The 12674-nt window shown below is 41.1% G+C and overlaps 1 protein-coding gene across 1 annotated transcript in view; it reads left to right on the forward strand.

The window, feature by feature from the left end:
* Positions 1–8699: 8699 nt before the first annotated feature.
* Positions 8700–12674, forward strand: part of LOC132869672 (piggyBac transposable element-derived protein 2-like) — a 31812-nt gene continuing 27837 nt past the window's right edge. The window contains exons 1-2 of the mRNA XM_060902969.1: positions 8700–8788; positions 9667–9866. Of these exons, the coding sequence (XP_060758952.1) occupies positions 8700–8788; positions 9667–9866 (289 nt within the window). The remainder of the gene's footprint in view (positions 8789–9666; positions 9867–12674) is intronic.

Below are 12674 nucleotides of genomic sequence, written 5' to 3' on the forward strand. Positions count from 1 at the left end.
TCTCATCTGGACAAGGGGAGCAGCTCAGTGAGGATCATGTTTTTGGACTTTTCCAGCACCTTTAACACCATCCAGCCCCTTCTACTGAGAGATAAGCTGCAGGAGATGGAGGTGGACACACATCTGGTTTCCTGGATCACAGATTACCTCACCAGGAGACCACAACATGTCAGGATCAGGGACAGCATTTCTGACATGCACTGTAAAAAATGATTGATGCAAAAAGTTGTACAAATGAGAAAATATATGTTGGCTCAACATAATCGTTGTGTCATAAAAGAAAAATATGTTTGGTCAATGATTGCATGATTTTCATTCCTGTACTGCAAAATGTTCATCAAGAGAAAATGTAAAATTGTGTTCACGGAACTTTTAATGTCGCATTAAAAATATTATGTTGGCCGAGCAAGGGGGACCAGTGACAATCATCCGAGCATGCGCAAAGGAGTTCTACAAGGCTTCTGGAATTTCCCTCATGAGTCACGACGCTGTTTGAAGTGGTGAGTGCCTCAAAGTTAGCTCCCTGTCTTTGTGCTGCAAGGTAATCAGCAAATTTACATTAAGAATATATCTATTGTCTATCAACAAAGTTTGAAATAGTTATATTGTCAGTACCTGCAGCGATTAGCAGTGCTGGCAAATCACATTTTCAACTCATAAAGGTTAGCATTCCTTTCCAACTGGCATGTGGTTAATCTCATCTCATCTCATTATCTCTAGCCGCTTTATCCTTCTACAGGGTCGCAGGCAAGCTGGAGCCTATCCCAGCTGACTACGGGCGAAAGGCGGGGTACACCCTGGACAAGTCGCCAGGTCATCACAGGGCTGACACATAGACACAGACAACCATTCACACTCACATTCACACCTATGGTCAATTTAGAGTCACCAGTTAACCTAACCTGCATGTCTTTGGACTGTGGGGGAAACCGGAGCACCCGGAGGAAACCCACGCGGACACGGGGAGAACATGCAAACTCCACACAGAAAGGCCCTCGCCGGCCCCGGGGCTCGAACCCAGGACCTTCTTGCTGTGAGGCGACAGCGCTAACCACTACACCACCGTGCCGCGCATGTGGTTAATGTTGACCCTAATGGTTACGTATCGCTACAATGCATGGCATGTTCCCATTTAGTATTTTTAATGGTCAATATTTTCAAATTCCATATGCATTCTGGCTTATGATGTGTGTGATAATTCGCTCTGCTACAGCCAGCTAGTCTTGGCAACTAACGTTAGCGCTTTGCTATCACAGAGTGACTGATCAGATAGGCTAGTTCTAGCTGGCATTCAAAGCACGTGTGCCTTCGTGTTAGCAGCTAGTACTCTGCAGAAAGTCTACTTTTGCAAGAGTGCAATAACATGTCAGTCCGATTAAAAAATAACCAGTTGTGCTAACACGAAAACTAATAGCTGCTACTGGAGTTGTAAGCTGTTTAACATATTTGTACATAATCAATTTGTCTCACCAAACCCCCTGTTAGCCTGGTACTCAGCTATACTTAGCCTAGAAGAGGCATGATGGCGAATGCACCATTGTTAGGTTTAAGAATGCCCTAAAAATACTTAAGCATAGTTTAGTATAGTTGTTCTGTTTATAGAATTATGAGTTATTGATACATTTGTCTTTGTTTGTATTTCAGGTATTTTTTTTTTCAGGCTTAAAACTAAATGCAGTGCCGCTATTGTAAATTTTCACATCTGCAGCAAGACATCCTGCTTAAGCACTACAAGCTTCATCACTGGCAAGCAGGTAAAGGTTCTTTTCCCTGCATTCATCCAGACTGTGTTTGTGTTTTTACAACAACAGGGGCCTTAAAAACCCATTTATGGAGAGTACATCCTAAAATAGATAGGCCTAGCTCTGCATGCACTGACCATGCCAGTTTTCGGTGTGAATTATGTGAATTCTCAGCTCACTTAATCAATTTCTGAAAGATTTATGAAGACATTTGCAAAACCATGAGCGAGTTCATAGTCCATTCTCCAACTGTGATTTTAGCAGCAACAACAGCACAACTTTCAGAGCTCACAAGTCCAAGAAACACAGAAAACAAACTTTGAATGACCTCTGCACATCTGTTTGTACAGTAGGCAGTACAGACAATGAGTTTGACGCACTCTCAGTTTCACAAAGTCTATCAAATCAAGCTGATGACATTCAGGCAGATTCTCATATTTCAGATTCGGACCTTGAGGAATGTGAGCCAGTACTTGAACACAAACTTGCTGCCTTATTCTTGTGCATGCAGTCACAGTTGCATGTGTCCCAAAGTGCCTCTCAGCAGATTATTGATAATGTAAATGACATTCTGTCAATTGCTAACTCAAATACACTGCGTGCAATTAAGAATATTCTGCTTGAACACAACTGCAATGTCAATGAGTCTATTGTTCCTGACATTACTGACGCATTACAAAAAACAAACCCGTTTCTGAGTGCCACCACTGACAAAGGTCCCCTTTCAACTAATCATAAGCGAAACATCTACTTTAAAAACAATTTTGGCATAATTGAACCTGTTGAATATGTTTTCAATAGGGTACAAAATCATACATTTGTTTATGTTCCTCTTTTGAAGACTTTGAAGTCTTTGTTGGAGCGACCTGATATTCTTGAGAAGACGTTTCCCATAAAGGAGGGTACACCAGGATTCTACACCTCACCTTTTGATGGTCAGTATTTCAAAGTTAACAAGCTTATTAATGGTCAAGATTTCAGACTTTCACTTGGGTTTTATATTGATGATTTTGAAATTGCCAATCCATTGGGAACTTCTAAAAAGAAGCATAAAATTACAGCAGTCTATTGGGTCATTTTGAATTGGGAATCACAGTACAGATCGAGTCTCCACTCTATCCAATTGGCGCTGCTTGTATGGTTATGAATCATTCTTTGAACCACTTTTACGTGACTTGAGGAGCCTAGAGAATGAAGGCTTGTATGTTGAACAGATAGGTGAGAATGTCAGGGGAACGGTGCTTAATGTGTCTGCAGACAATCTTAGCGCGCATGGACTTGGAGGTTTTCAAGAAAGTTTTCGTGTTGAAAAATTCTGCAGATTTTGCTTCGCATCTTTGAAAGACATTCAGACCACAGAAGTTAGGCAGGGACTCTTTCCACTCAGAAGTCCTGAGCAACATGATCAATGCATTGCTGAGTTCAAGAGCAATGAGTTTGTAACAGATGTGCATGGTGTGAAAGCTGAAAGTGTTCTTCAGAAACACCTATCCTTCTTTCATGTCATTACTGGTTTTCCTCCAGATGTTTTACACGATCGGTTTGAAGGGGTAATACCTAGGGAATTGGCCCTGTGTCTGCAGAAATTGATTGGTGCCAAGTATTTTATCTTTGAGCAGCTGAATAACATTATCCAATCATTTCAGTACTCATGTTCAGATAAAGTGAATCGCCCTCAAAGAATTCCAAAGAACTTTCACTTGAAAAAAACAGTTGGAGGAAATGCACATGAAAATTGGACCTTAATTAGACCCTACTCCCTCTCATGGTAGGTGGTATGGTGCCTGAGGATGAAAAAGCATGGCAACTTTTAATGGACGTAAAAGACATTGTGGAATTAGTGGTTAGTTCAAAACTATCAGAAGGATCTCTCTGTGATCTAGAGAGTAAAATTTCTGATCATCGCCAGTTGTTCACTGATGTTTTTCACAATGAGAGGTTTCTACCTAAACATCATTACCTTGAGCATTATCCAAACTTGATCCGCTGTTTTGGGCCTTTGGCTGATCTGTGGACAATGTGGTATGAGGCAAAGCATAGCTTCTTCAAGAGGGTGGTGCATGACACCCACAATTTCAAAAATCCCCTCAAAATGTTGGCAAGTAGGCATAAATCAATGATTGCTTTTGCTTTGGACTCTCAAAATTTCTTCAAAGCACCATTGCATGTTGAAAAATTGAAAGTGGTCAAAATGTCGGCTGTTGATCCACGGCTGCGGACAGCTGTTGAGAACAAATATTCAAATTTGAGTTACTTGCCCCTGGCATCAAGTGCAACATTGCTTGGGACTTTGTACAGTAAAGGAATGATTCTACCAGTTGGACTTAATGATGGCTTTCCAGAGTTTGGTCGAATTCACAGTATTCTGGTTGTTGGTACAGAGGTCTCATTCATAGTGGAACAGCTGTCTTCATGGTACTTTGAACATTTTAGAGCATATGAAAATGTTGGAAGTACTTACTGCAATGTAGCCATTGTCAACCCACAAGATCTCATTGATTTCTACCCTCTGGCATCATACAATGTAGGTGGAAAGATTATGGTGTCTGCTAAGAGATTTTTATTTTGCTAAAATTTAATTTCTTCTCAATTTTCTTTCCCAGGAAACAATGTTACTTCGAGTCATTCTCTCACCGAACAATATCAGGAAGCTATCAATACCCACACCATCATCAGTTGAGGAACTCTCTGCAGTTCTCTGTGAAAAATTGCAGATAATGGGAAGTTTTGTTATCCAGTTTGAAGACCCTGACTTCAACAATGAACTTTGTACTTTACATGACATCACAGAGCTTCCAAAAGACAAGGCTACTTTGAGGATCCACTGGGAAGTAGCTTTAAGCCCAGTGGTGGACGATACTCACCTTTCAGATTTCACTGTGGATACAGCAAGCATGACATCCACTCAGCCGTCAGCTTCATCACCCCATTCAGTTTCTCCTCTCTTTCCATCTAGATTAGAGCAGTGGCCAAGCACGTTTCCAGTGCCTTCATTTTCCTATGATGTGGAGTTGAGGCTGAAAAAAGCTAATGAGGATCTTCAAGTAAATGGAACAGCCCTGATTGTTCCAAGAGACATGAAAATTAATATCTTGGACAAATTGGCTGAAACTGTGTACTCTTATAAAGCCTACCCAAAGGACTCTTAAACAGAGAAGGTTGCATCTGCTTTGGTAGAAAAACACCCATGTCTCAAAGACCCAGGATCTGACACGACGGGATATGAAGCATGGAAAATTAGCCTGAAGTTTAAAATGGCTAATTATCATCAGAAACTCCGCAATGCAGGATGCAGTGAAATGGTTGTGAATACCCACTCAAGACAAGGTTCATCTCGAGGATCTCTCAGGAGACCCAGGAGAGCTGAATTCAACTTTCTTCCTGACCATCCTGTTGGTTTGGATGAAGAAGAATTGGAGAAGGAGAGGTCATCGATGGAGGAAGAAGTGAAAAAGATAAATTTGAGCTTGACTGTTTTGAATGCAAAGATGGAGACGACATTTTCCTTGAGGAGAAAGGAAATTGTGCAGGATCAGCCGCTGGTGTCAACAATCAAGTAAAGATGGCCAGGACTGTTTTTTGAGGAGGAGGTAAGTAATTTTTTCCTCTGTCACCATTGGAATTGAATGTCTTGAAATCGTTTGCTTTGCTATTACTTGTTTGCTTATTCTGAATCTCTCATTACCCACAGGTTTGTGCTGAATTCTTCTGCATCAACCGTATTGACCTGAAGTCATCATTCCTGACATCGCTAGACAATCACACCCAAGGGTTGTTGGAGATGTACAGAGCCAAAGCAAGACAGGGAAGGTGGAACAACTTGGATGAACTTCTGGAGAAACTGGATGCCCAGGTATGTTAATCATTTCTTTGTATATAATATAAGTGTTAAACAGTGTAACATATCATTTACTGATACCTGTTTAAGAGAAGAAACTGCCAACAGCTCCACAAAAACATTTAGCTGCAAAACCCAACATTTTAATTTCAAGGTCTCTGTCTTGTGACATTTATGCATTGCTCATTATGTGAGCAGTAGAATTACATTATATGATCAGAATGTGTCAAAAAAGGCTCCATGTAGCGCTAGCCAAGGACTATTTCCAAAAACGAGCATAAGTAACACAGCTGATTGCATCTTCTAGCTAGGCTAGCTATTTAAAGTTATAGCTGTAGGCTACGTCAGGTGTTGTTATGGTATATAGCCAGGCAAGGTAGGCTATCCATGCCACTGTCGAATTTATGACATTTCTGTGCTAATGTCTCAGATGTCAAAAGAGGAGTCGGGTCTGTCAAGAAAATGAAGAGGCTAGCTACCTTGCTAGCTGAAGTAGTGATTTCACGCACACAAACAACATTTTAGATAGGTTACTAACATTAACATCGCCTCAACATGTTGTAGTCACAATGTTAAAATAAATAGTTTATCATAATGAACATCCCTGATGCTATGACTGAATCAGGGGCAGATTCAGACAAAAACATCATCATGAAATAAACAGCTACCTCACTAACTAACTAACTAACTAACTAACTAACTAACTAACTAACTAACTAACTAACTAACTATAAAATACAAAGACAAAAATTTCAGTTTGCTGTACTACATCACTTGACAAACTGATTAGTACCGGTATTTCCAGATGTCTCGAAGAAATGGGCGATCGTCGCTTCATTTGGTGGCTGTCAGTTTTCCTCAGAATAAATAATATACGCGCAGTCGTGCACTCATTGTCAAGCTCATGATGGGAGAGTGGGGGTGGGCTGGGGTGGGGGGTCGCTTTGCCATGGCAACCGGATATAACAGAAGGGCGAAGAGTCAAATCAGCTCAAGAATCAGTTGGGAAGATTCTTACTAAGCGTTCCAGTGCATTTAATACCGAGTAAGGTTCATTTGCGAAAATAATTTTATCCTTGATCAATTGTGAAACTATGGTGGAAGAAATTAAACTATGGCAGGGCGCCATACTTTCGTCTATGTATGGGAAACACTGCTACTGTGCTAAATTGACTAATTTCAACATTGGTTCATCTTGACCAGCCTCATGAAAGTCACCTGACATGCTTTTGGTCAATATGACTGAACAAAAAAACAGCCAACAAGTGCACAGCATGTTTGAGATCTCTTTTAGGACTGTTAGAAAACCACTCTCAGTATCTAACTTAAGTAGACTCTGGGAATGTTATTCCAACAGTCTTAAGGGATCTGCATACTTACTGCATACTTACAGCACTTGTTAGCTGATTATCCCTCGCAGATTGTAATCTTAATGCATTTCAGGTAACTATTTCATGAAGTTGGTTGTAATGAAGGCCAATGGTGAAAGGAGTAGGTGATCCTAAACTGTTGCATGGTAGAGTAGATGTGCATAACCTCTTTGTGAATTAGGTGACTTAAGAATGTCTTATTGATGACCTGTCTTTTTGACAGGCCACAGATCTAACTGCTCATAGAAGGTCTGCTGTTCTTCATGGTTGGTCTTCCCCTGTACTTGAGAGAGCCAGCTTCGATTTTAAAGACTATTAAGGTAATTAATTTTAATAACTTTATGATGTTACTGCTTCAGATGCAGTAATGATTGCAGAAGACATTATGCTTTCAGTCTGACACCAAGTGTCATTTATTGTGTTTCACAGGAGACTGAGGCACTGGGGCCACACACAAAGGCCATGAAAATGGGGATCCTGGAAGTGACTGACAGTTCTACCAACTCAGGACCATATCCCACAGCGGTTAATGTGGCTATTGAGGTATTTCACCTGACGTCACAGGGTTACATGACGCCCCGGTGTCCGCCATTTTGAACGTCAAGCTAGCTAATGTCAACAACAGTAGCTGGTATGTTACTGTAGCAATGTATACGTTCAGTCATTTGGATGACTGTTAAAACCTTTCAGTCTCAAGTTTTTCCTTTACTGGATTTACTAGTTTACTGAGCTAGCGCACTCGGGCAAGCCGGCGGCCGGCTAGCGCGCTCGGGCAAGCCGGCGGCCGGGTAGCGCGCTCGGGCAAGCCGGCGGCCAGCTAGCGCGCTCGGGCAAGCCGGCGGCCGGCTAGCGCGCTCGGGCAAGCCGGCGGCCGGCTAGCGCGCTCGGGCAAGCCGGCGGCCGGCTAGCGTGCGCTAGCTCCCAGCTTGCCCGAGCGCGCTAGCTCAGTAAACTAGTAAATCCAGTAAAGGAGAAACTTGAGACTGAAAGGTTTTAACAGTCATCCAAATGACTGAACGTAAACATTGCTACAGTAACATACCAGCTATGATGTTGTTGACATTAGCTAGTGCTAACAGCTAGTTGCTAATACACTACTACAACTACATCGACCCTAATAATATAGTTCTTGGTCATTGTCTGGTAACAGCAAATTTATAACGGGCCATGTCTCAACAGACTAAGAAGTTATTTCAATGACATTTAATAACATTTTGTTTATCCTGAGGACCGAAAGTAAATGAAAATGTGAACAAACCTTAGCTGTAATAAGATGGCGACCACCAGCTCCAGGGACGACCCGCTGATGTAGGCATGTTACCCAGCCTGACACAAAATATTTTGAGGTATCCAAACTCTTGTACGCTTTCAGATCAATACCTGTGTATGGCGATGGGTTTTTAATGACATAGGTATACAGATCATGTGGGCCGAAGTCAGGTAAAGACGAGGGCTTCGTGTACTTCCGTACGTCAGTGAACAATCCTGGTGGAAGCAGGTAAACGTCATTCTCTAAGCCTGCTAACCTCAATTTTTGCAAATACCTCTCCCTCTGCTCACCCTGTAAATGCCCTACGTCGCTGGATAGTGAAGGTGTTTTCTGCATCTCGCTCCTTTTTCTTTTATGTTTTTCGTTTGTCGCCTTCCTCGCATTCAAACTGATTCAAGCCATGCCGTCCAAAATGGCAGCATCACATGACTTGGTCACGTGGGTGAAATACCTCAATAGTACTGGAGGAGGAAGTTGTCATGGACAATCTGGGAGACTTCACAAATGCCCTCATGATCCTCTTCGGTCTGCTTTATGCTCTAAATATGGAGTACCCTCAGGACTTAAGGTACACATTTGAAGCAGTCCAGAAGATTCTCTTAAACCTGGGAAAAGAGTGCACAGCAAGGATACAGTCCTTGAAGAACAAGTTATTACAGGTTTAATGGTCATTATATGTTAATTGCCAGTCATTGAGGTATTCTGAGGAATCGAAGGTTTCATGCAAATGTTTTTGTTAAAATGCCAGTGAGTTTTTTGTTGTTGTTGTTGTTGTTTAATTTTTTATAACTGCTCTGGAACATGTCTGAAGTAAGAATCAAAGGATGATTGTGTGTTTCTTTTTTTTTCCCACACAGTTTATTTCCAAGTAATTGGAATTTCAGAGAGAATATTTTTTTCAGCGATATCTGAGTTTATGCTGATATTTGATTTGTAAAGCAGTCGTCCCCTGAGATATCAGAATGTTTCATTTTTATGGCAGACATTTTATAGAACTGTTTTGATTTAAATAGTGACCATTGTAGCCTGAAAGTAGTGGGCAGTACTGTGTATTTTTTAATGAATACTTGTGTAATGTTGCACTTGAGCCTAACAGGTGAGTTCATATAGATTTAAATGAATAAATAAAATGTACTTTATCAGAGCATAGTGTGTGATTTATTTGAAATAATGAAAAATAGACTTTTTTGGCTAACATGAAATATTTAATTAATACAACATTTCAATTTGAGTCTGCTTGTTGGCCCAACTAGCTATGTTTAGTCAACAGAGAATATTTAATCGACACAACATTCTATTTCAAGTTCAGTCTACATGCAGGGGTAGTCAAAACAACAACAAAAAAAAGTTGGTTTCCACAACTGAAATTGGGCCAAATAAAAATTTTAGGTTCAACTGGTCACTAGAAATTTTTATGTTGGAGAGGCATTTTTTTTTTTTTTACAGTGTGGTGATCAGCAGCACGGGAGCACCACAGGGGACTGTGCTCTCTCCAGTTCTGTTCACGCTCTACACATCAGACCTCAAATACAACTCGGAGTCGTGCCACATACAGAAGTTCTCGGCCGATACTGCGATTGTGGGATGTGTTCATGATGGACAGGAGGACGAGTACAGGAGCCTGATACAGGATTTTGTGTCGTGGGGTAAATCCAACCACCTGCAGCTGAACACTGGCAAAACAAAATAAATGCTTGTGGACTTTAGAAGGTCCAGGCTGACTCTGCAGCTGATCTCTATTGAGGGGGTCGATGTGGAGATGGTCAGGACCTACAAATACCTGGGTGTACATCTGGACAACAAGCTGGACTGGACAGTGAACACTGACACCCTCTACAGGAAGGGTCAGAGCAGACTCTACTTCCTGAGGAGGCTCGGGTCCTTCAGGATCTGCCGAAAACTGCTGCTGATGTTCTACCAGTCTGTGGTAGCCGGTGTCCTCATCTGTGCTGTAGTGTGTTGGGGAGGCAGCATTAAGAAGAGAGACGGTGGATGGCTCGACAGGCTGGTGAGGAAAGCTGGCTCTGTGCTGGGAACTGAGCTGGAGTCCCTTACATCAGTGGCAGAGCGAAGGGCCCTGAGCAAACTGCTCTTAATCATGGATAACGTTCACCACCCTCTGCATGGCACCATCATCAGGCAGATGAACTTGTTCAGTGGCAGACTGTTGTCCCTGCCCTGCACCATGGACAGATTCAGGAAGTCTTTTGTCCCTCAGGCCATTAGACTGTTCAACTCCTCCCGGCTCAGCAAAAATAAGACTCTGTGACTCTGCTGTACTCAGGACTAGTTACACTGCTCTTTTCATGTCCATTGCACTTTTCTGCTGCTTACATAGATGTACATTATATGCATAGATGGGTATATACAGATATTTGTAGATAAGCTGGTATGTTGTACTTTACCTTATTATATACTTCATTATTATATACTATTATAATTTACCTACTTACTAATACAGTGGTCGAAATACTTTTTTCCAGTGTTCTGCAACATTGCAGAATGTCAAAATTTTGTTCTGCAATTTGGAAGTATTCTCTGCAAATACACAAGCCTCCATACTACACCCTTCTCAACCTAATAATGCCTATATTTACATCATATCTAGCTTTACATCTCATAGCATTACTGTAATTATTTATTCTCTCACTCTATTTTTAATTTCAGTCTTCACAGATCCTTCTCTGCAGCAAAGTTATCATTCCATGATCCCTCCACAGGTCTTTCATCCCCCTCGCCCTGACACTACGGGCTACTACAACTTGAAGTATACCAACTAATTCATAAATGTACTAGTTATCACACACTCAAAAAAATAACTTGCTCAGTGAACGTAATAAAATCATGGAAAGAATTTCCACCCAAGTAAAATGTGTTAACTTAGCCAGAAACAATTTTGTTGAGTGACCTAAATGTCAACCGTTACATGTTAGACTTAGGTTCATGTAACAGACACCCATTTTGTTTTTTTTGAGTACACCCACACGTTATCCTTCCACACAACATACTAATAAAGGTATTGCCACAATAAAAAATAGAACACAACTGTTCTTCAAGAAACAAAACCTTCATTTTCATATTACACGTCATGTTACATTTTGTCAAGATTAAGTTTCTAGCTTGAACAATAGATTGTTACCCAAAATGTACTTCATTCACAGTCAGTGCGTTTACATGCACATAGAGAGAATCGAATTTCTGCCGTTGCTCGACTGAAATCGAAGTTCAAAATGCCATGTATACACCTTAATTCGGCTGAAATTGAACCGAACTTGATTTCTCAGAATCGAGCTACACGACCTAGATTATGTGATTTCTGCCGAACTACTTAGTGCATGTATATCCTATTGAGCTACGTATTCGAGCTACTTACTTCAGCACTGCCCCTTCCGGAAGTGACGAGTGACGAGACCACAAGGGAAACACAACAGCCTCGGTCGGCATGACAACGAATCATGACAACGGCATGAATCTTTTCTTTTTGTGGCATTGTTTGCACTGTTAAAATTTAGCTCACTTACTGTATCACCAAATATATCTGTACAGCTGTTACATAGCTGTGAATTGTGTACATAAACAAGTCATTGTATTTGTGTATATATATATATATATATATATATATATATATATATATATATATATATATATATATATATATATATGTCCAACATCTGAAGAATGTCAATAAAAGCAAAACAATTGAACTTTTTGTGTGTTTATTAAGACATAAGTTAAATTGTAAGCAAAAAAAAATATTTTTTGTAAGCAAAAAATGGACTTTAGAAAAATATTATTGTGCAAAATAAGTTGTCTTACAAAACAGTGGTCTGCGCCGGACAGTTTGTAGCCATACAGTCTGTTAGAGCAAGCCTAACAGCTTGAACACGGAACTGCCAGTGTTGCCAGATTGGGGGTTTTAAGTGCATTTTAGCGGAACATGTTTTGGGCTGGAATACGTCAGCAGTATCTGGCAACACTATAGCTCTTCTTCATGATGACAACCAGAAGTGTACCATCACGATGGGGCGTGTAGCGCCACGTGTGGCTCGGGTGCACAATGCACCTTGCACAATAGCCCGATTTCACTTGTGCATGTAGGATTGGATTTCTCTGGCACCCCTGCTGGGACCCTTTGCTCGATTACCGACAGCAGCTCAATTTGGACGTGCATGTAAACGGACTGAGTGTTTGCATCTGCAACCTGTAGTTTTAAATTGAAAGCAAGGTTTCAATTCTTCACTCTGTTACATCTTACGATGATGCAAAGAATTGATGCCATTAAGGAATAAAACCCAACTGGCAAATGGAAAGACGTTTGGGTTCATTGTGTTTGCCTGGCTTCTAAAGTGCAAGGTCATGAACTGAACTGAGAACGACTGCAGGGGCTTCACTGCTCTAAACTATCAACAGAGAACTGGGTACAAACTAATCATGGCGGAACTGAGAGCTACAGA

The sequence above is a fragment of the Neoarius graeffei genome, chromosome 21, assembly GCF_027579695.1.
Source record: "Neoarius graeffei isolate fNeoGra1 chromosome 21, fNeoGra1.pri, whole genome shotgun sequence".
In the NCBI taxonomy this organism is placed as follows: domain Eukaryota; kingdom Metazoa; phylum Chordata; class Actinopteri; order Siluriformes; family Ariidae; genus Neoarius; species Neoarius graeffei.